At 53.2% G+C, this 22,943-nt stretch overlaps 9 protein-coding genes across 9 annotated transcripts; 3 read left to right on the forward strand and 6 right to left on the reverse strand.

Annotated features, from left to right (window-relative positions):
* Positions 1–1,843: 1,843 nt before the first annotated feature.
* On the reverse strand, positions 1,844–3,648 carry LTS14_004076 (uncharacterized protein; the record flags this gene model as incomplete). The annotated part of the gene is made up of 2 exons (XM_064836778.1): positions 1,844–3,428; positions 3,641–3,648. The coding sequence occupies 2 exons, from the start codon at positions 3,646–3,648 to the stop codon at positions 1,844–1,846; spliced, it is 1,593 nt and encodes a 530-aa protein (XP_064695411.1).
* Positions 3,649–3,934: 286 nt separating this feature from the next.
* LTS14_004077 (uncharacterized protein) lies at positions 3,935–4,910 on the reverse strand (the record flags this gene model as incomplete). The annotated part of the gene is made up of 3 exons (XM_064836779.1): positions 3,935–3,973; positions 4,025–4,591; positions 4,701–4,910. 3 exons carry the CDS (start codon positions 4,908–4,910, stop codon positions 3,935–3,937), a joined length of 816 nt encoding a protein of 271 aa, XP_064695412.1.
* Positions 4,911–6,230: 1,320 nt separating this feature from the next.
* LTS14_004078 (uncharacterized protein) lies at positions 6,231–7,909 on the forward strand (the record flags this gene model as incomplete). Its single annotated transcript, XM_064836780.1, has 4 exons — positions 6,231–6,546; positions 6,611–6,671; positions 6,775–7,215; positions 7,267–7,909. 4 exons carry the CDS (start codon positions 6,231–6,233, stop codon positions 7,907–7,909), a joined length of 1,461 nt encoding a protein of 486 aa, XP_064695413.1.
* Positions 7,910–9,574: 1,665 nt separating this feature from the next.
* On the forward strand, positions 9,575–13,000 carry KIP2 (Kinesin-like protein kip2; the record flags this gene model as incomplete). Its single annotated transcript, XM_064836781.1, has 1 exon — positions 9,575–13,000. The coding sequence occupies one exon, from the start codon at positions 9,575–9,577 to the stop codon at positions 12,998–13,000; it is 3,426 nt and encodes a 1,141-aa protein (XP_064695414.1).
* A 1,110-nt stretch (positions 13,001–14,110) lies between these two features.
* Positions 14,111–15,611, reverse strand: LTS14_004080 (uncharacterized protein; the record flags this gene model as incomplete). The annotated part of the gene is made up of 2 exons (XM_064836782.1): positions 14,111–14,818; positions 14,880–15,611. The coding sequence occupies 2 exons, from the start codon at positions 15,609–15,611 to the stop codon at positions 14,111–14,113; spliced, it is 1,440 nt and encodes a 479-aa protein (XP_064695415.1).
* A 1,196-nt stretch (positions 15,612–16,807) lies between these two features.
* LTS14_004081 (uncharacterized protein) lies at positions 16,808–18,155 on the reverse strand (the record flags this gene model as incomplete). Its single annotated transcript, XM_064836783.1, has 3 exons — positions 16,808–17,044; positions 17,125–17,436; positions 17,511–18,155. The coding sequence occupies 3 exons, from the start codon at positions 18,153–18,155 to the stop codon at positions 16,808–16,810; spliced, it is 1,194 nt and encodes a 397-aa protein (XP_064695416.1).
* A 926-nt stretch (positions 18,156–19,081) lies between these two features.
* FCF1 (rRNA-processing protein fcf1) lies at positions 19,082–19,792 on the reverse strand (the record flags this gene model as incomplete). The annotated part of the gene is made up of 3 exons (XM_064836784.1): positions 19,082–19,106; positions 19,172–19,591; positions 19,647–19,792. The coding sequence occupies 3 exons, from the start codon at positions 19,790–19,792 to the stop codon at positions 19,082–19,084; spliced, it is 591 nt and encodes a 196-aa protein (XP_064695417.1).
* A 443-nt stretch (positions 19,793–20,235) lies between these two features.
* LTS14_004083 (uncharacterized protein) lies at positions 20,236–21,432 on the forward strand (the record flags this gene model as incomplete). The annotated part of the gene is made up of 1 exon (XM_064836785.1): positions 20,236–21,432. One exon carries the CDS (start codon positions 20,236–20,238, stop codon positions 21,430–21,432), a length of 1,197 nt encoding a protein of 398 aa, XP_064695418.1.
* Positions 21,433–21,757: 325 nt separating this feature from the next.
* LTS14_004084 (uncharacterized protein) lies at positions 21,758–22,396 on the reverse strand (the record flags this gene model as incomplete). Its single annotated transcript, XM_064836786.1, has 1 exon — positions 21,758–22,396. One exon carries the CDS (start codon positions 22,394–22,396, stop codon positions 21,758–21,760), a length of 639 nt encoding a protein of 212 aa, XP_064695419.1.
* Positions 22,397–22,943: the final 547 nt, after the last annotated feature.

Below are 22,943 nucleotides of genomic sequence, written 5' to 3' on the forward strand. Positions count from 1 at the left end.
GGGTTTCATGGCTTGTTCATGCTTTAACATGAGTGGTGTGGCCGGAAGGGGTTCCGGCCATGGAGTCGAGCCAAGCTAAGACAAATATTGCCAGTTTCGAAGGTCACGAATGCAAGAGCATCGTGTAAAGGTTGTCAAATAAGCCTGCGTATGATCTGAGGCTATATCTTGGTGTCATCTCCTGATCAGTGGTGCAGTCACTTACGTTTTGAGACGCTTCTTCGATCCATGCTATCATGTTGCCGGTTGGAACTTCGCTGGGATAAGCCGGCGCTGCTCGAGGACGCTCTCTTCTATCCCCAGTCATGGCTCATTGATTGCTACCAAATGCTCGATGTCTTCCCCACGTTTGTTGTGTCCGAATGACTACACTTCGGGCACTGCAGTGTGCTGGTGTGATAGCAGCAAAGGACGGGAATGCGGTCAGATATGTACTGCGAAGCAGTCACAATAGGTTGATCGCCTGGTCCTCGACCGTCTTGTTCTCCAGTCCTCCCACCTTGCAGGATTTCTCTTGTGGACCATTTTCGAAGGGCCAAGACGTGTGGGCTATGAGTCAGGGTGCTGTCGTCTTTCCTGCATGAGGAACACTGCTTGAGCGAAGTGCCCGCGGCAATTGGTTGAGCCGCCGGTTTCGAAACACTGGTGCCTTCCTGAGTGATAGCAGCAATCCGGTCTTTTCAATACGGTTGCTTGGAATGACGCCGGACAGTCTTCCGAGCTGGACGATCCTTGACGTCCAGATGATGAGAGCTGTTTGAGATTGAACATAACCGGCATTATGAGGAGGATATGTCTTGCCAGGAGATGCCCAAAGTATTGCTCTGCGCCAGGGTGAGGCACACTGGTAATAGCAGATGGTGATTGTGGCTCGATTCTCTCGTAAACCCCTCCATGCGTTCCCTCCTGTGAGACCATGTATCACTTCATACTTGGCATTGATCGGCTGGTCCATGGCACCGGTGAGCTCGAGCAAGCGTGCTAAAGACACGTCGCCGTCTCTTCTTTGATATGTCATCACCTTCAGCCTCGCAGTGTGTTGTGCTGACAGGACAGAGGGATGTTTAACACCTGTCTTAGCATCATCCCCAATATGTCACCTGCAAGTGTGCTCAAGAGTATGCATTCTGGGCGCTTTGTTGTACGCGGATCCGTGGTGTCTGAGGAAATGGAATGGATGAAAGTAGATGCTTCAAAGTCACGTGCGCGCAACTGCCCTCCCGCCTGCTACAGCTAATCGAAGTATTAGGGTTAGGGTTTGGGTAACAGACACCATTCATCGCAACCAGCACATGAGCCGGGTTTACGGTTGGTCGGTCACGATTCGAGGCTGTCAAATGACCGATAAACAGATGATTGATGGTGTTCTGCGTAGTACGATGATCGATGCTAGGATAAACGCTAGGAGAGCGCAGTAGCAGAAGCGTGGCAATGTTAGCTTAGCCATTGGCTTTCAGTCCGATCTGTGAGACCGAAAGAAGTATTTTCAAGGAGGCGACGAGGATTAACCTCTTCAAATGTGTTGATGTAGAGCTGAGGCAGCTGAAGAGCATGGTCTGCCAGCACACTTGCGCAGGCGGAGGCGTCCCAGTCGCGTGGCAGGTGACTGGCCTCAACTCCCTGCGGGCCTATCAGCTTCTCCATCTCCTTTCTTGTGAATAGTGGACTGGTTTGAGATTGCGTTTCCAAAGTATTTGAACAGGCTCAAACCGTAAGGTCGCTCAAAACGCCATACAAAGTATCCAGAATATCGCAAACACTACTCCTAGGTGCAATGCCATGAGAGGTAGCTCACCAACAAGCCCAGCTTCTTGCTTTGTTATACCGGCGCCATCTACGCAGGCTACTCGCACATGAACATCTTGCAAGTGCTAACATTCATCCGACTCCACTTGCGCCGCCCGACTAGCGCCACCAAGATCTGATACGGCCAGTACACATGATATAGCCACCATGCTGGCAATGGATCCCAGAACTCAAACGTGCCATCATGCCACCAGAGCAGGTGCTCGATGAAGGTGGCCATGTGCTCGAAGACCTCGACGAAAGATGGTCCTTCTACGGAAGTCAACGAAAGCAGAGGTGAGAGTACAAGCTCGATGAGGTCGTGCCCAATCCAGTAGTACTTCTTGTGTTGTTTGTTTGGGAAGACCGGTGGAGGTGCGAGGCCGTTTGGCGTGGACGACGATGTCGTCTTATTCGCGGAGCTGGCGATGGCGGTCTTGGATCCGAGCAGACTAAGATAGCCATCGACCATCTCTGGCGTATCATTGAACAGACACACAGCAGTGTGTGCGCGCGGGTTGCATTCGATAGGATACAAGGTAATGTTTGCAGCAGGATCCCGCAGTGCCTTCTCTGCATCAGCCATCTCGACCAAGAAGTCGAAAGAGAGATGACCAGTAAAAGATGGTCCACCGGCGGCAGCAAATTCCTGCGTGAAGCGCAGCATATTCATACTAAGACCAGAATCGGAAGGGAGAGCTTCGTAGTGCATCAGCAGTTCAGACGATGGGCAAGCGACGAAGGCCTTCACCTCACCCTTGACCACCAATGCATGCGTGCAGTATTCTGGTCCGCGTATGAATTGTTGCAAGATCCATGGTCGCTCTTCCGATATTTCCATCCGCGAGATATGTGCTTTCGTTTGAGCGGGCGAGCTGAGTGGCAGTAATGTCATGTCGCCTCTTACAGCGTCGTCTGTGCCGATATACTTCAGCACGTATTTCTTTTGCTGCTTGGCACTAGCGTCGTCAAGGAAGTGTAACGCTGCGGCTTTGGAGGTCACAGTAAGTGTCTCTGGTATCGCGAGGCCAATGCTTTGTGTGTAGTCCATGAACGAGTGCTTTTCGTGCAGCCTCTTGGTAGTCGCAACATCGTACTGCACACATTTGCACTTCGTGACCAGCTCCACCATCTCCTTAGCTTGACCGTCCTCGACTGCAGATGCTACGCCGGAGCACGATACCCATATATCGACCTTTTCTGCCTGTAAAATTTGCAAGAGCTCCTGCGTGTACCTTGCAGCCTTGTCTCTGCTTCCGTCTGGCTTCGACAGCTTGTGAAAGGCTTTCAGAGCCCGAGACAGCCTCCCAGAGGTCGTTGGCAAGTATGCTGGCTCGAAGTCTGCACCGATGACATTATGGCCGGCCGCATAGAAAAGTCGTGCTAGTACTAGACCTTTGGTCATGCCCACGCCAGTAACGAGGATGTTCTTGGGCTCGAAGTACGGCGTGTTGGTCGAACGGACATGTCGGCGGTGCTGTATAGCTCGTATCGGGTAGGAATAGGTAATAATATAACTCAAGCAAACGACAAAAGTGTCCAGCGGCAGCAGGGCGATGCTCAATGCTATGAGGGCGACATCCTGAGCAGCATGTGCCAAGAAGGAGCTGTTGGCGTCGAGCATCCTGTCTGCATCGGCGTGACTGTATGTGAGATATGCTACAGGTCACCAATAGTGTAAGGATATCAGCCGAAATCAAAGGTGGGAAGCGAGGACTTTCACATGCAAATGAGACAAACAATAATGATCTGCGCCATGCCCGATTACATCACGATGGTCGTTCGCTCAACCCATTGCCCCACGAGGCTTGCAATGGTTCGGCAAAGACGAGGTGCGTGTGTCCAGCGCACGTACTGAGGCATGATGAATCTGGCTTGCAGGGCAATAACATAAGTGTCATCAACAGCGATAGAACATTTAGATGGGAGATGCGATGCTTGTTGATCTGCGATAGCCAGATTGGGGAACGCCGCTGAGGTGGTCTGCGCGTCAAGGCGTCCACTCCTTACACCACTCCAAGACTCTCTCGATCACCCTTGAGCACGAACATCGTCTCTCCTTGTCCAAATCTCATCTCTGCCTCCTGCATCTTCATGTCTAGGCAAAACTCATGATGCTCTAGTCGGGCACGCCACCACTACCTTGTCTTTACTCTTCGCCTGTGCATCTCGAGATCTCAATACCGTCCTGTGAACATGTCAGCAAGGGCCAGCAGAATATACCACGGGCTGAACTCACAGGATCACCAGTCGGCTCGAAGCTATGTACCAACTTGCTGTCGTACACCAGCCCTGGGGTGCCAAGGCTCGCATTGAGTGCGGTCGACTCGCCACGATTTGCATATTGCTGGACTGTCTTGTCCTGGAACCTCACGTCAGGCGCGCCCTGGCCGTTGGCCTGTTGCGTCCACTCCTTCTTCTGCTGCGGGCTCGCTCGCACATACTCCAGGTATGATGGGTTACCCGGCGAGATCACGTTGTCGGCAGCCAAGACTGAACCCGGCGAGATCAGCTTCAGCTCTTCGCAAAGCTTCAAGTCAGTCTTGTAGGCTGGCTTGTAGTGATCCAGGAACATCAGATCAATGTGCTTAAGAGTGCCGTTGTCGTGCAGTCTCTTCAAGGAGGCGTCACTGGAGCCAATGATGACTTTTACCACATCGCTCAATCCTGCTAGGTCTGCGAGAGAAGAGATGACTGCACCGAACTCTGGATTGCGTTCTAAGCTGTAATAGCGCTTGCCGCCAGCTTTTCTAACAGCATTACCGAAGAGTAGGCAGGAATAGCCAATGTATCCACCGAGCTCGACCTACCCTAGCAATCAGCCACTGCCGGGCTGAGACGGAGTATCTCTACAGCTGCTTGTTGGGAAACGGTACCATTGTTTGCGGCTTAACATCTGCGATAAGGTCGCTCACGATCTTGCCTTTGTCCTCGCCAACGTTCATCAGATACTTTTTGGTACGGCCGAATTCATCGATTGCTGCCAGGACTTTCTCAGGGCTGCCGCGGATTTCCTCGAGATTGTCCTTGCCGTAGACATAATGAAGAAGCTCTACCTCGCGGCCGTCATCGAAGAAGACCTTCTCCTGCTGGGAGTACGCTTTGCTTTTGTCGAACTCAGGCATCTTGGAGACCTGACAGGTGGTTCGGATTGGGAGCTGGCTTCACGGTCGACAAAGGAACAAGAAAAAGTTGGAACTGTCAACAGAGGGGGACGCGACCACACGGGCAACACGAACACCGTACAATCACCACACACAAGCCCCAATGACGTTACACAACATCCTCTTGCATGTGAAATCAGGACACATTGCCCGTCGGGAGGGCAACAGGATTCTCCCACCATGCAGATGCCAGGGCCAGGACGAGTGATCGGCAGGGAAAGTCATCCTACCAATCGATGACCAGTCCTCACCACCCTTTGGTCTTCAACCGAGCGCTAATACCTGTAGGCTACTATCATTTTGCCGTCATCTTCAACCTTCTCCGATGGGCCTTGGAAAGCGATCGAGCCCAAAATTTTGTCCGGCTTAATTAAGGCGTGCCCCTCACTTCGAGCCCCACGTGTGTCAGGTTGGCAGCCCGTTGACTTGTTAAGACTCGAGGCTCTGCTTTGAGCTTCGAAGACCACGTCTTGATTCTGCTTACTTGCCAAAATACTCACCACAATCCTAACGCCCATCACAAACTTGGACAGCGATTTCTATGAATCCCGACAAGCCATTACTGCTGGCCGGCATCGGCCAGGTCTGCCAGCAAAATCGCTCACGCCATTGCGGTGGGGAATTAGACTTTCGGCTACGATCTCATATGCAAGATCCTAGCGCGAGTTTGAATTTCGTCTTTCCCTGACGCCATACACACTCGACTTGGCCCATTGGCCTGCTTCTTTTGCTCCACGCCTTACTAGGCCCAAGCAAGCTGCGCTACTAGTATCTGCAGGTCCAGCACCGGCGAGATTCGAAGAGCCACAAGTGTCAAGTCCGACGTATCACGGCGTGGCCAATCCCTGTCGTGGGCAATACAAGCTACATGGCAGACGGTCATCTGCACAAAAAAGTGTTTTGGACGTGCTGGGCAACACGTATGTACATACGCGAAGAGGACTGGCGATCACGTCGTTGACCTAAGCGGCTTGACTGGCGTCGCCTAGATGCTTCCGCCATGACTTATTGCCGCAGTGGTTCAGAGATGCACCTTGGACACTGTTGACGTACACCTCATCGACCTCTTGGCCGGATACTGCCATGCTTCGGTAGATCACCGCGAGCATTATCCGCCTGTTGGTGTCGTGTTGAGGCATTATAACAGCTAGGCTCCACCACAAAGTTTCCAACTTGCTGTACTACTCTCACGTTCCTCCCAACCACTCCTTCCTCTCTACTCACCACTCCCACCGTTCACCACTTTCTACCAGTGCATTTCAACAGCACCACCTGCCCAAGATGTCTGACATGAGTGCAAAGGTCGAGGAGACCAAGGCTGGTTTCCACGTCGAGGGCTACGAGAAGATTGAGTATGACTTCAGCTTCGTGGACGGCGTGTTCGACAAAGAGCACAAGGACCTGGCGAAGCTCTTTGAGCGCTGGCAGCGCTGCCTGGCTGTCATGGACGTCAACATCTTCAATGTCTACGGCAAACAGATGCAAGAGTACTTTGACCACCACGGCATCGAGCTCAAGATCCACAAGACCATGATCGGCGAGAAGGCCAAGTCCATTGAGACCTACCTCAGCATCGTCGACTCCATGAACGATTTCGGTAGGCAGAAGCTCTGAGCAGTGGCTATGGGCAGCTTGCAGCTCGGCTAACATAGCTCCCAAAGGCATCATTCGGAAGGAACCTGTCCTAGTTGTCGGAGGCGGACTGGTTACCGACGTTGTTGGGTAAAGACACAAAGCCGACCGCCAAAGATGACTTCAAGGCACTCTGGCTGATTATCTACCCAAAGCGATTTGCTCAAGATGGATGGGACTAACATGGTGACAGTTTCGCTTGTGCCTCCTACCGACGAAACACCAACTACGTCCGCATCCCGACCACCGTGATCGGCTTGATCGATGCCTCGGTTTCCATCAAGGTTGCCGTCAACTATGGCAACTATAAGAACCGTCTGGGTGCATATCACGCTCCCATGCACACCTTCCTCGACTTCAGCTTCCTCCGAACCCTGCCAGTGGCTCAGACCCGTAACGGCTTCGCTGAGTTGATCAAGATCTCCAGCTGCGCCCATTTGCCCACCTTTGATCTTCTGGACAAATACTCTGAGGATCTGGTGAATACTGCTTTCGGTCGTGCTGATGGTGCGAAGCCTGAGGTGAAGGAGGCTGCCGACAAGATCAACAGGGCTGGTATTCATGAGATGCTGAAGCTCGAGACGCCTAACTTGCATGAGATTGGTTTGGACAGAGTTATTGCATACGGCCATACGTGGGTTGAATACCATTATCCATAAAGTGGTACGATGCTGACTTTTGCTAGATGGTCGCCTCTCCACGAGTTGGTACCTGAGGTGCCTCTCCGCCACGGCCACGCCATCTCCATCGATATGGCTTACTCCGCCACCCTCGCCAATCACCGCGGCCTTCTCAGCGATGAGGAGCACAAGCGCCTCTTGGACCTCTTCTCCCGCGTTGGTCTTTCCATTGACCACCCAGACTTCAACGAGGACATCCTCGATAAAGGCACCAAGGCCATCCTCAAGACCCGTGACGGCAAGCTTCGTCTCGCCGTGCCACACCCACTCGGCTCTTGCGAGTTCGTCAACGATGTCGGGAACGAAGAGCTGATGACTGTCCTGCACAAGCACAAGCAGTTCGTAAAGAACTACCCTCGTGAGGGTGCTGGTCTTGAGGCTTCCGTCGATGCTTCGGACACTGGATACACCATGAACCAGGCGCCTGTAGAGGGAAACTCTGGTGATGTTAGTGCCTCGCTCAAGAAGGCTGTCATCAACGATGATGCCTCCAATGGCCAGGCCAACGGCGGGCTCGGAGCCACGAACATTGATGGCAAGACTGGCGAGCCCAAGCACGCTCTTAAGCATGCTGCTGGTGTGGACTCTGATAGCGTTGCCACGAATGGTCATGCAGCCAATGGCACGAACGGTGTCAATGGACACTAGACCGTTCGCTGGACGATGGTTGTTGGAGGTTGGGTGCTATTTTGCTTCTCTCCTCTAGAGATATATAAAAGTCTATAGCATGCTCGCAATGCGTTTCTCAGCAAAGAAAACAAATCAACCTTACGGGCGATACTCCGCCACGAACGCAAGACACGCTCACTGACATGTTCATGCACACGACCTCACTGTTAGCGTTTGAGATGTGCGGCTGCTAGGATGCTGATCCTTACTCGATACCGTCAAGATTAGCTGTGCTAGGATGAAAGTCATGCTCATGATGTTGTTCAACCATCATGAGTATGAAAACCGGTTCTTTCCGTGCTACTGTCGAGCGCCGCCCTGCAGGTGTTGCATGGCTCGGTGTGATGTTGGATTGTCAGATGAAGAGGACGATACGACCTGGCAGTGGTCCAATCGTTCAAGCCCATTTTGTGATCCACGGTCCAATGACAAGCTAGATCTCCAGAGCATCGTGTTTCGCTCTGCACGCCACTTGAACTTCCAGTACTGTAGTAATCTTCTCTCAGCGAACGACCACTGCGATTGTCTTGCTGACCGCTGTGTGGCGGTTGCACAGGCTATATATGTGGATTACGGTTAGCGATGGGCGAGCAATTTTGGTCATCACCAACAGTTCGGCTTGCTGCTCAGATCATGAGGCTTGAACTCTGTCTGATCCAAGCACTCCTGCACGAACGGCTGGATCCAAGCGTCCTTCCGTGGGGACGAAAAGTGCCGCGATGATATCCTTGTCGTTGCTGTGCCCTTCGTGGCCCGGGTCACACCCGACGGCTAGAGAACATGAACTGCGTGTGCCACCCACACTATTTGTTTGTTCAAGCTGGAGGGATCGATACAATGTAATAGCAGACAGAGCCAATGGAAAAGTTAGCGTCTATTTCCGAACTTCTGTTTGGCTCAAGGTTGACGGTAGCCTCGAAAATTAATGCCCGCCGGCAATCCCCCTGTGCCTATTGGGGTAGGGGCGTCTTTTGCAAGCGAGCCACTAAGGCACTCGGATCACACAGGCACAGTGTAAACGCACGAGCATTACCTTTCCCCTGGGGCTACCACTGCTTGATTGCTTTCGTGGACTGCCGTCTAGACGATCAATCAGTGTGCGGACGGGAAAGGCACTCTTCACTTACATCGACGTTTCAGGTGCAACTGGACGGGACGACGCTTCACTGTCGCGTACTCACGAACAACATTCTTGTGTCCTCTCCAGCCGCGTCAACAACCAGGCTCACATCACAGCACACGAGTCAAGCTTGCGACTCGCTTGCCATTGATTGTCGCCGCATTTAGGTCCTCCCGTCTCGCCTCTACAGAGTTGTCCTTGTGCTTCAATATCGAACCCTGTCTCCGCACGGACGAGACTCACTCGCGAGCAGAATCCTCCCTCATCACCGGGGTTTTGTTCTTTCGAGGACTCAGTACAAGCAGAGATTGGCGGGACTTCTACGGCACGGCCATCAATCCCGTTGCAAGACTAGAGGAACGATTGCCTCCTCGTCGACTTTGCATACTTGATCGCAGTCTGGCGTGCGGAATTGGGAGAGATATGCCGTCTGGCTGCCTGCTGCCCTAAGTGCGACGGAGCGGAGGACACCAAGGGCCAGCTTCTTGGGTGGGAGTGCGGACGAGTGCAGGACGCAAACGAAAATGTCACTATCCGCTACCGCAACCATGACTACATCTGGAATACGACGACCCTCGACATCACCATTATCACCACCATCAGGACCGCTTCCAGCGCTGCCCATTGCGAAGTCGAGGAAGCCGCTGCCAGACATACCCGACGACCAGGAGATAGCCACATCACCTTTCGGCCGGCCTCCAGCTAGACTTACTCGAGCTGTCACCTCATCTGGTCTGCCGACACCCGCTAAATCTCGATCTACACCTGCAGTACCAACACTAAACACAGCGGATGTTGCGTTAATTAATGCGGCTTCTCCATTATCTTCCAATATTCCCTCTTCTGGCATATCGACTTCTGGAAAGACGCTGCGCAAGACCACTAGCATTGGCGCGTTTCCTCTTCCTCCGAAAGGCGCTCCAAGAGTGTCAAGTCTGCCGCCAAGTCCACTATCTACAGCAACCTCATCTTCTGATGTCCATGCTGCGGCGAACCCAGCCAAGCGCCGCGACTCATCCAAGCATCGTAGTGCTGAGAGTGTTATCAAAAAGAAGCCACGAAGCTCAGGATATGGCATCCGCTCGAGGCAGTCAACATCGTCAATAGCAGGGGTTTCTAGAACGCCAAGTTTGCTCAATGGCACTGGCGAGGATAATGTCGTCTCCAGTACTAGAGCCTCGGATAATCTGCTTACGCCGCCTTCACCACCACAAAGCCGGAGCTCATCAATGGACGGTTCGTACATGACAGATGGCACAGCTTTCGAGGACATTGGAGAAGACATTGATGAGCGAGGACGACCGAAGAGCTCGGAGACAATCTCAGATAGCAAGCGCAATTCGGGCACGAAGGACAAGGACAACAAAGGCAACGTGCTGGTCAGTGTTCGAGTACGACCAGACGCTGGAGGAGGCGATGGCAATAGCGTGGAAGGAGAATGGATGGTTGATGGGAGACGATCGTTCATAGCGTATAAAGGTAAAGAGGGTGGCGACTACAAGTACGATAATGTCTTCTCGCCGTACGACAACAATACACGAGTATACGACAATGCAGCTCGACGACTAGTGCGCCGCGTGATGGAAGGATATAATGGCACGGTCTTCGCATACGGCATGACTGGAACCGGTAAGACGTTCTCGATGCAGGGTACTGCTTCCTCACCTGGTGTTATACCTCTTGCGATCACGGACATCTTCTCATATATCCGTGAGAATCCGGCCCGCGAATTTCTGCTTCGAGTCAGTTATCTCGAGATCTACAACGAGAAGATTTACGACCTGCTCAACCAGAGCACTCCAGGGCAACAGCAACAGACCGAGGAGATCAAGCTTCGAGAGGATAGTAAACGAGGCGTATATGCGACGCCACTCAAGGAAGAAATTGTCCAGTCGCCAAATCAGCTGTTGCGAGTGATAGCGCGCGGTGATGTTGCACGAAGAACGAGCAGTACGCAATTCAACGCGCGATCATCTCGATCACATGCGGTCGTGCAGATAGTCGTCGAGTCCAGAGAACGGACACCGAGCCATGGTGCATACTTCGATAAAGACACACGAAGAACTGACCGGATCCTACCTGGTGGCGTTCTGGTGTCGACCTTGTCTTTGATCGATTTGGCTGGTTCCGAAAAGGCCGCGGACAGTAAGGAGCGCAGGACGGAAGGCTCGCACATCAACAAATCATTGCTCACTCTGGGCACCGTCATTGGACGCTTGTCAGGTGAAGATGACAAGGAGAAGGAGGATGGCGCAAAGAGTGCTGCGGAGAAGGAGAAGAGTCTCAAGCACTTGCCATATAGGGACAGCAAGCTCACTCGATTACTCCAACCGGCACTCTCCGGAAACTCGCTCGTTTCGATCCTTTGCACAATCCAGCTTTCTTCGGCTGGCACGAGTGCTGCCGCAAGTTCGTCGCATACTGGTGAAACACTGAATACCTTGAAGTTCGCCAGCAGAGCCAAGAACAACATCGTCAGCCACGCCAAGCGCAACGAGTCGAATCCGAACGGCGGCGATGCGGGTAGTCGTGCTCTGCTCGACCGCTATAGGCTGGAAATCCAAGAGCTGCGCGGCCAACTAGAACAGCAGACGAAGGACAAGGATGAGGCAGAGAAGGTTGAGCAGGATGCGCAGGATCGCCAATTGGAGGAGAAGCTTGAGCGTGAGGAGCAGACTCGGCATGAGGAGCAAATGTTGGAAATGCAACTTGCACGGACGGCCTTGAAAGAGCGAATAAGTCATCTCAACCGCTTGATCCTGTCTTCGAAGTCTCTTGGTGTCAATTCTGGACGGATTTCGAGTGCCAGTATTCCAGTTGGAAGGGCGAGTGTATACAGCAACACCGAGTTCGGCCGGCCAGTGAGCGTGCGGAGTCGCGAGAGTGTACACAGCAGCCAAAGGAACAGCTTGCGAGACAGCGCTGCGACGCTGGAAGTACCGAGTCCGATGGAAATGCCACCCCTGGGCCGAGCACTTTCGAGTGGTTCCATCACGATGGGCACGCTTCCGGTAGCGCAAGTCTCGCATATGATGTCCGAAGAGGATGCAGCCGTAGAAGAGGACGACGATTCTGGCGAAGTCGATGTGGTCGGAAATGCTTCTCTTGCTCAGCAGAATCGGATGTTGCAAGCTGATTTGGCCGACAAGAATCGGTATATCGCCACACTCGAAAAGCGACTGTTGCAGGCACGGCGGACGAGTCGGAGTCGTGTTAGCTCGCACTTCGGAAACGGGTTCAGTCCTCTTGAGGAGGCTGGGTCGCCTGAGGCCTTGCTTCGCGAGAAGGACCGCGAGCTGGAGGAGATGAGGGCCAAACTCGATGACCAGATGCGTATGGTGACAGCACTGCGAAGTGCCGCGCGCAAGCGTGATCTGCTTGACAATCGGTACAGTCACGCTAGCGCCATGACAGAGCGCCCTGCGAGCTCGGGCGGAGTACTCGAGAAGACTGTCCGGGTGAGCTCTCGCACATCCGCGCGAAGTGCACGCTTCCCGAGCACCACCAGCATAAGCCACAGGAGCAATCCTTCTTCCGCGAGTCGGTCCAGCAATGGCGCTATCAATTTCTCCAAGACACCGCTGAGTCCAATGGCTATTCTTCGACCTTCAAGATCTAGCTCTGATGACTCCATCGCGATCTTGGATACAGGCTCTGTGACGTCGAAGACTTCCCGTCGCAAGAGCGTCGATGAGATGACCATGCTGCTGGACCAGATGATCCAAGAGAAAGTCGAGAGCGGCCATGTGTATACAGGCGACCGTGGAAGTCTGCGTGTGAAGAGGGATACCGTTATGGAAGAGCCAGAAATCCAGGACCTCCCAAGCCAGCGGACGCTGATGCTCTCGAGCAATTTCCTGTCGAAGGAATCAAAGTCTGATGTAAGAATGGGCAGAAGTGATGTCTCATATAATCCTTCGTCCTGCTTGTTTACTGCAAGGATCCAATAACTCGGAGAAGCGCGCTGATGCTCGCGATTGGCGTTCAAAACCTGGTCTCTTCACAGCGGGCTAGACATGGATGCCTGGATCATGTTGGGGGTCGATGATGCAGGAGGGAACAAGAATGGAATCAGAGTGTGCACGAAGCACGACACCGCGACGGCAGTTGTTTGTTATACGCAAGAGGCAGGACGGTGGCGTTGCGGGAATTTTGTTTTGACAGCGACTCGGGCAGCAATGCCAAGGGCGTCTGGTATCTCACATGGTTGTTTCATGACTTTTGGGGTCTGTGTGTCTCGATACCCTTTTGGACTAGAGAAGATGTTTGTACAGTACGATTCTTGTATTTCTTGCCGCTTTGGGCACGGTGTGAGCATGAATCAGTGATTTCCCGAGCGTTTCGTGTACCGGATGAACGTCGAATGTTCAAACGGTTTTATGAAGGAGTGATTTTGCCGCGCGCCCGATAGTGTGGTGCGGGTTGTGGTTGGTTTGTGTTGCGTGACCGAGTCGTAGAAGCCGGATAGAGTTCATCTGGTCGAACTTTAGGTGCCCATCTGCCGTGTGCATGAGTCGTCATGACATTCCTGCAACCACGTTACGACTTCTATGCTGCTTAACGGGCTTGCAGAGAAGCTTCTCCAGTGCGACAGCCTGCAGAGAGAGATGATGTACGACACGCTCACCCAGGAGACTGTTCACAAAGGCAAGACGGACCACCTAACAAGGCTTTCAAGTCGAACCATGCTAGCCGCATGGCACGGTCGCGTTCCGGACCTCACGACCACGACTCAGCTGAGTACGACTGGATGATCCTGGATTCCAAGCCTGGAGATGAACAGATGGTCACGGCAGGCGGGCTACGAAGGCGATCATGGTTTCTTTGTCACTGGCAGAAACATCAACAACGATCCAGGGTCGTGTGACTGTGTGTCCAATGTCCTTGTTTTGACCGATATATCTACAAGTCAGCAGCCATATACACATCTGGACGGCAATAACGTCCCAGTGACCAGTCCCAACGGTCACGCTCTCAAGCTTTCAGAATCTATGTTGGTCATCACCAGAGGCCGTTACCCACACTCATTACTATATGGACAAACCGTCGACTCAGCAGATTCATGACCCTTTCGCCGGTGGTGGTGGCCTCAACCTTCCGGTCCAACTACCGGATCCGCCAGATGGACCACCACTACCACCTGGAGGCTTCTTCTGCGGTTTGCTGACCCCAGCGCCCGTATTTGGCTTTGGCTTCTTCGATTTGGGAGTGGCCATTTCAGCTTGCACATCCTCGAGCTCAAATATCAAGTTTGGCAGATGATTATGCGAGCGCGGCGCTTCTTCTCGTTGCCACTTGTCAACGTACACAATCACGTTCTTGATCCTCTTCTGTCCAAGAGTTTCCTTGTGTTGTATCAGCAGCCATGCGACACCAGCACCATTCGGACTCCCGAGTAGAGCCCTTCCAGCCTCGGAGTCCATACTCCAGATTACTCGATTTTGCAAGTTTGGGAAGTCTGTGACGGCTTTCCCGAGGTGTTTCTGCAGGAGGAATAGTACCAATGGTCTCGTATAGACGTTATTGACTTTGACCTGGAAGACAGACGTAAGCCGACTCACATCAACTTCTTCTGATTTGGCCCGATCAAGGTACTCGATATACGCCACGTCTGACCAGAAGTGTAGTGGGGGTGCCACAGCATCAGGATGAAGATGGTGTACAGCCGATTCTGAGTCTATAATTCGATCTTCGGGAGACGTGCTGTATGCTGCCATGATGAGTCCATCCTTGACATTGTATACTGCCCCGTATACTCCTCCTGTTGCCTGGGTAGGCCACATTCTGGTTAGCGACCGGTACAAGGATGTTGCTTTCGAGAGCACTCACATGATAAATTTGCTGCGATTCCCCATGCTTGGTCTCGTGGCTGTGCACCCAGTTGACGGCGAAGTTTGGTCCATCGTTTGGATTATGGGATCCCTCGGAGATGTCGACGCTTGGGGACGTTTGATGTTGCGAGCCCATGTCTGGCATATTTACATCGCCACCGTGTGCGAAGACGGCTGCCGGCGGATGCCTGCCAACGGTGGTGACATGAGTCGAGATATGCATTTGCTCCAATGCCTCATCGATCGGAGCATCGCCAGCCCAAGTGAATGGCTTCCACCCTGGTGCTACATATTCAGAGCTCCATCCATTATCGAGGAGGTCTTTCTTACTTGTGTAGGGACTCTGGGAGCTTTCTCGACGATTCCTAGCTCGACTCATTGCTTCTGACGCTTGCTCCGCGGACGACGCGATCAATTCGAGCAAGTTCCGGCCTTTTTCAGCGTAGGTCTCAATATTCGCCTCCGTGATTGATTCCCATTCGTGGTAATTGGTGCTGCTATGTTCGCTCGCGGAGCCATGCGTCTCATCAGCCCCTGGATAGCGTCTGGTGATGTCGGAGCTATTGAACCTCCTGTTCAAGCCGTTATCGACTTTCTGGCCGGGAGGCAACGTTCGATGAAGCCCGGCTGTGAAGATGAATACCGTCAGCAACAACAGCATCAAAGCTGTGGAAAGACAGATCGAGATCAGTCTGCGTCGACGTGCAGCTCTGCCCGTCACGTTAGACATGCTTGGGTGTGAGAAACGCATCCTACCAGTCTTGAGGAAGTAGTTCAAACACTCCACACTTGGGAAGTGCAAGCCTAGTGTTGAATCGAAGCTAGTGAGGAGATCCGGAACGTAGATATGCCCAGTCTGTCAGGCGATGCCAGCACAGCCGTGTACGTGGCCGGCCAACTCTACGCTTCTGCTCCGGACATGTGGCGCTCTGCTGGCAAATGCCACCGTGAGAAAACCTCACAATTTTCAGCGTCGACAACAAATAAGCAAGCAGTACACTCGTGCGAGCTGAGGATTGGCAGCGCACTCACACCACAGATCTCGTGCTCTTGGGGTACACACAACGTTCCACGAGGTGAGGGGCGGAATGATGTAAAGATGGATTTCCTGCCATGCCCGCTTGTGCCCATCCTGCTGAGATTTCTTCGTGGCATCAGTTGCTTGCAGTATCCTTGCTCGATGATGGCAGATCAAGACTTCCAGGAGCTCAGCCACGGCAACGACACAACCACACCGGACGACAAGGGGATACAGCCATGCACTACCCCATGGTCCCCACTCAGCCAGCACTGCACGCGGTCGTCTACGTCGACGAAGTCGATCAAGGCACAAGATCGACCCTCCATTCCCGTTCGTAAGAGGGCCCTGCCTTGTGTTCGTTGTGAACAGCGGCAATTATGCTGCGACGGAGCCAAGCCATACTGCAGTAGATGTATACAGACCGGTGCCTACTGTCCCGGATACCATAGGCGCCTTGCAAGTCGATGGCGCCTTTGCCGGTCATGTGGCCTCCAGAAGGTGAGCAGAGACGACGGTAGCCCAAGAGCCACTCTGTCTGACCAACAGTAGGTTCCGAAACACGATACCACGCATGCAACGTCATTGTGCTCAGTAAGCTCGAAGTACTCAGTAGCGTGGAGGTCTTACTGATGGACACCAGCAGTGCTACTAGCAGCGGGAGTATCAGTCAGAAGACTCAGATGCTCAAGTGATGGAAGAGGGGACATTCAACATGGTAGATTGAATGTCAGCTACATGGCTTTCGTTACATGATGATATGGGTAGAGTCGACGTCAAGTTATTAGTCGAGCAGTACCTACGCCTTTCTCGACGGCGTGCTATACTTGTCGTAGATAAGCCCAAGCTTTGTGCCATTACTGACCAGCATACCACTCCGGTTGCAACGTAGCCCGAGGTTTGTACCATCACTGACCAGCTTGCTGCCCCTTCAGCCTAGCACTTTGCCTCGAGCCACCCGCACCACCCGGATCCTTCTTTGGCGGCTTCTGCACCTTCCCTTTCGCATCAACATACCACTTTGAAACCTGCCTATCGCTCCTCACCACATCCTCGAACTCGAAAGGCAGAGTGGGATGCTGGTACGCCGAATCCTCTTCCTTCAAAGTCTCCCGATCAAAGAACACCGTTACACTCCGGACCCTCTTGTCGCCCAGCACAACTTTGTGATTGATAAGGAACCACGCCACACTACCGCCGTTTGGAGATCCGAGTAATGCCTTACCGTCATATCGAAGACGAGTCGATGCTGCCAGGTAAGATCTTTCGCCTTGCGGCGTGGAGTCTGACTGTCCAGGATCTTGAAGATTAGGGGTCTGGTGTAGATATTTGTGATCCTGAACCGGAACATGTAGCGGAGGTTCTGGACCGGATGGCCTTGCTGCTCGCAGAGATGTGAGTACTCTAGGAAAGCCACATCAGACCAGTGATTCAGGGCTGGAGGTCTAGCGGCGCCTTGAGCTTTGTTCTGCTTGATTAAAGCTTGAGGGGAGTCGTTGCTGACGCCGAGGATCGCGCCGTTTCTGGGGCTGTACACCTCGATTTATGATGCGCCGGTAGGCTGAATACAGTGAGCAAAGGTATGGTCATTCGAGCGCGTCTCGTACTCACCTCATGTCGATCATCGGCTGGGCCAGACCCGAGATAATTCTCCCGTTGAACCACCAAATTTGCCGCAGGACCTGGAGCTGCTCGTTCGAGGCCATAAAACCCTTTGCCAGGGCCATTACGGATCTCCTTGTTCGTTGACAATAGAACCTCGTATGTCGTGTCGAAACCCAAGGAGGCGACCTCTTGCTCAATGGAGAGATCTTGCGCCCAGTTGAAGCGGTCATTATTCGAAATGTCGACGACGACCCAGCCATTGGCACGAAGGTCTGCGTAGTGTGAGAACTGGCTCTGAGAAGAGGTCACCTGGTTGTTCTGTTGTTGCATGTCCTGCGTCGCCTGTGTGGCAGACTGTGAGATCCATCGCAGGAGATTGGTACCCTTCCTGACTAGATCCTGCTCGATGGCTTCAGTGATCACCATGTCCTTTTCCACCTCATCCTCACTACTTTCTACATCGAGCATGCTATCATCGCTGCTTTCTTCTGGAGGAACGTAGTCGGACCGCTTAGGTGAGATGGTAAGGCTGAGGGTGTTGCTAGAGGAAGAGAGCACATATGTCCCGTTCTCCCATGGTGATAGTCCTACTGGCGCAGAGGCTACGGCCACTAGCAATCCGGAGAGGAGAACAGTATTGGCTAACAGCATCGTTGCTAGACGGCGCAAGAGTACGGGCTGGGCTTTTGGTCAATGTCTGTCGATCGGGGTTGTTGTTATGTGTTTCGGAAGAGACATTTGGGACCATCAGGAAGAGCTACATGTGTGGTGACTTGCCCAGACGCTCTGCCAGCACATACTCAAAGCACATACTCAAAGCATATGCTGGCCAGACTGCCCTGGTGTCAGTCAGAAGACCTATGAACTTGTCTAGCTTGGGCTTCTCGTGCTGATCGGTCGTTGCGTGCTGAGTACACTAGCTCCCGCGATCAGATTGGGTTTCGTCCACTCTCATAACCGCCTTCCGCTTTCCCTCCGATTGACTACTCAATCAATATCTTGCATCTCCTGGCGTAAGATCGTCACAACAACATCGCGCCCTTCCTGCGATATCACATGCAGCCTGTTACGGCTCTGTGGGCCTCCCGTCGAAAGAGAGAGCTGACATGTAGTAGTGGCGGGACTGGGCGAATATGTTCGGGCTCAGCCGTATATCTTACGTAACCGAGGGCAGGGCAAGATGATATAACCGATTGCGAAGCTCGTGTGGCAAGCTTAAGTAGCGACCACCGGTTATTGGCCACCTTCGATCTCCATAGTATCGTCCTGTGTTGTCGAGAACGAAGCTGTGGAGGAGGAATGCGAAAGGAAGTCCCCGGAGAGGAACTTATGTGCCAAGAATCAAGCTTACTGCAGTGCGTGTGGAAGGTACGACCAGCATCGCATGAATGCGGCTTTCTCTTGTTCCAACAGTACCCGCAGCACCAGCGTGATGATAATGTAGCCCCCCAGCTACAGCATCTCGGCAATGCATTCCCCCTCAACATTAGTTGATGTATCATAGCCTTCAACAAACGTGCAGTCGTCCGGAAATGATATACCACATAGAGTAGAAGGTTTCATCCTCGAACCCTCGATTACTTTTCGGGAGCCGAAGGAAGTCTATAATCGTTCCATCAGTATAATTGCGCACAATCAAAACAGAAAAGAACATGGCAAAACCATACCTCTCAATAACATACTTTCCCCTTGCCACACTCACAATCGGCACCCCCGGAACTTTCCTCACCCTCCTCTTCAAATCCCTATCGTTAGTCCCCACCAGATAAATCCTCGACTTCATCACCCGATCAACGATACAGTCATCCGCATAAGTGCCCTTGTGATCGCACTCCAACCTCTCCCACCTCTCGTCCCTGGCAATCTGCAACGCGATTCTGTATTTCGGGCCGAGTTTCTCCAGCTCCGCCATGACGCAGGAGGTGATGATGGGGATGCAGGTGGCGTAGAGGGTGTCCATGAGGGTGGAGAGGAGGGGCAGTTTGTGGTGGACGGTGTGGGAGAGGAAGTTGGTGTCGATTAGGACGTGGTAAGGGGGTTGGAGGGCGGTGTTGTGATGGAAGAACATGTTGGAGGGCATTTGGGGGCTGCAGTCTTGTAAGCACTGAATCTGGCTGGTATAATTATGGTTGGAGGACGTACACTTCTCGCACTACCCCATCAGGTTTGGTCTTTTTCTCGCGCTGCTTCTCAGCCTCTGCGACAATGTTCTTCTTCAGTCGTGCGTCGCGTTGTCCAATGACTCGCTTCGTCTGCGCGAACTTGCGCGTCTTCTTCTGCACACCCATCTTGCGTGTATTTCTATTATACTAGAATCTCAACCCAGAAGTTGACCGCGAAATCAATTCTGTAAGACACTTTATCGATTGCAATTAGACTTTCGACTTTCCATGCAGGATCGTGTGGCGTCGAGCTAGTGGTGGCGGGCCGCACCCCGTCAACCGGTTCCCAAAAAAGACCCATGTGCGACGCTTCGGCGACGTGCTCAGGCTGTTTGCTGCAACATGCTTGCCATTTGCACTACCATCACCTCTGCAACAACTCCGATCGTGCATCTGCATTCCGACAGCCACGCGTAGACTGTACACTCATCTGGATATTGCTAGGAGGACACCAGCATCACCAAAGGCCATATTTACACGGCGCAGACGGGAGGGGGACAACAACGATTGAGAGGCGAGACAGAAGAACACAGCCTGCTGCAGTGTCCCGTTACACCTCTGCAACCACCATGGCACGACCGTCACGACGACTGCAGGCCCTGGTCCTCCTATCACTATCATTGCTTTCCGCCGCGCCTTTTGCGCAAGCACAACTGAGCAACCTCCCCGACCTCTCCACCGCGACCCAAACAACTGCGAAGTCCACCTCTTCATCCGCAGCCACATCAGCCACCTCCTCCGCCGCGTCCACAACATCCGGGGCCTCATTCACAGCAACAGCGACAGGCGCGACAAGCATCTTCCACCTCTCCGATGTTCCAACGATCGCTGGTGCTGGAATACCCACACTAGTGATACCGTACACAGCAGCGGCACCGTTCATGCAAAAGAGCAAACTACCAGAAGGCACAGTCTTCATAGCCGTCGGCGCCGTCCTCGCTTTCCTAGGCGCGTGCGTCCTCCTCTGGCGCGGCCTGATAGCATGGAGTATAAACCGCTCAGTCAAGAAGTCTGCTCTAGCATCCATCCGTGGATCCGAGAAAAGCAGCAAATGGGGTGGTGGAACAAGCACAGGCTACAATCCGGTACACGGAGGCGGAGGAGGAGGAAGAGGAGGCGGGCATTACAAAGACTACAACGGCAGCGCAATGTCCCTCGACGCTCTAACAAAATCCGGCAAACCGCTAGGCAAACAACACCTAGCCGGCCACGACATCAAACGCGAATCCACGCCTCCAGCCGGCCTCTTCTTCTCCCCTACAGCGCAAGCCGGAACCCAAGTCCAGAATAACCGTGCCTCCTCATACCTCCCCGCGGGGTACTACGCCTCCCCCTCTGCGCAGCCCGCTGGCGGTGCTGGCGCAACAACGATCGGAGGCTCCCTGGCTCCGTACGCGAGAAATAGCACCATCGCGCCCTCACCCCCATCCTCACCCGGAATTCCGAATTCCCGGGACTCCCGCTCCTCGGCTACATACCGCAATACTTCGAGAGATGGTCTCCGAGCGCCGAGTAGAGAGACTGCGGGAAATACACGGAATAGCTACTACGATGGTAGTGGGAACGCCGCGCGGTCGAGTGCGTTGTATGCGCAGCCGAGCAATAGTTCACTCATGGTGGGTGTAGGCGGGCATGAGGGCGCGAGGATGTCGAGACATAGTCCTGATGGGCTTGGGACGGGGCAGCAGACGGTTAGTCGGGCGCCTAGTGCTTATTTTGAGGATGTGCTTGAGGAGCATGGGTATGGGCCTAGGGAGAGGTATTAATGGAGTTTGCTTTTGTGCGGTAGTAACTGGTTTGCATTGCAGTGGGTCAAAAGGATTGGGTGGAGCGTTTTGAGTGTGGCGTTACTTTTGTGCGGGCTTGTGAGCGATTTTTGGCAATTTCGATGTAGATATGAAGATGTGATGCTGTAATGCTAGACCCTTGACATGTACGCGCTTGCCAGCTACCCTCTCAGCCCGAGTAAGCAGCCGAGCATGGAAGTGGAGTCTTTGCCTGAACCTCCAAGAAAGCTACTTGAGCCGCCGAATATGCCTCTGTCACCGTCACGAGCAGCAGTGTCCTTTGACACTGCTTCAGCCATTTGAGCTAGCCGTTTCCCACGAGGACACCATGCCATTCGCCGCCGTGCACCCCCTGCAAGCGCTTCTTCGCATCCCGTATCCACTCCAGAAGACCTACTGGGTTGGACGCCATGAACGACCACAGTCCTGCCTCGCTACTCGGAACATCCGAGTCGGTCACTCCCTTCCCATTAGCACTCATCTTCACTTCCTTCATCAGCCGGCCGTACAGACTCTCGCCACTCATGGCGCCGAGATCTGGCAGCAAAATGTTCGACGGACCGGCACAGACGCGCGGTCCCGGATACAGCGGCCTCTGTTGACCTTCAGTGGCGCGATTGGATCCAACTTCGAGCGGGGCTTGCAAAATAAACACCCTGATGAACATCTCGAAGCGCATGGTGTCGTCCTTCCACGTGGCGCGCTCGTCAAAAATGCAGTAATCGCCCGGCTCATCCGCTTGAATTCGGATATGCTGAAGTCCACGCAGCCGCACGACAATTTTCGCCTGATGGATCTGGAGAGAGTCCTCGTTGTTATAATATTCCACGCAAGGATCCTTGCCGTCGATGTCAAGTTCACTACTCGGGACGATGATTATGAGGTCTCGCAGTGAAGGACGACCGAAGCGAACCGTGAACAAGAATACATCATAAATTGTCATCGTCAGCATCAGGAGGCCTGCAATCCAGATGGACGTTTCCTGGCACTTCTAGAGCCAGAGTGATGGAATCACCATATTAACTTTACTGTGATTTGTATAAGCTGTTGTCGCGCCAGTAAAGAAGCATTTGGACACCAGAAACATTAGAATATGAGGGTCGGGCAGAGGCTGCACAGCAATGGCTCGATTCCGACGCATAATCTTGCTACGCCCTACGGCTGCAGTGCTCTCAAGTTTGATCTCGTGATCGGGTGCGTATGCGTAGATGAAGATCATCTCCTGAATCTCAGCCAGTAGTGTGAGTAGAGTTGATGCATCCCGGACGATTCCAAAAGACGGGTCCATGTTGCATACTGGCGCCGCCTTCGTGTGTGGCTGCATGCTGTGTCGAGTGGGCAGATTTATGTAGGAACGATGTTGATACAGGAGGATTGCGGAAGGTGGGTCTCGAGTGACGAGACATGAGGTTGAAGTGTGGTGTGCTCGCATCCAGGTAGACACGGCGAAGGCAAGAGCGACGCGACACAATACCGCGCGAAACATAGAG

The sequence above is a fragment of the Recurvomyces mirabilis genome (assembly GCF_035927965.1).
Source record: "Recurvomyces mirabilis strain CCFEE 5264 chromosome Unknown scaffold_9, whole genome shotgun sequence".
Classification (NCBI taxonomy): domain Eukaryota; kingdom Fungi; phylum Ascomycota; class Dothideomycetes; order Mycosphaerellales; family Teratosphaeriaceae; genus Recurvomyces; species Recurvomyces mirabilis.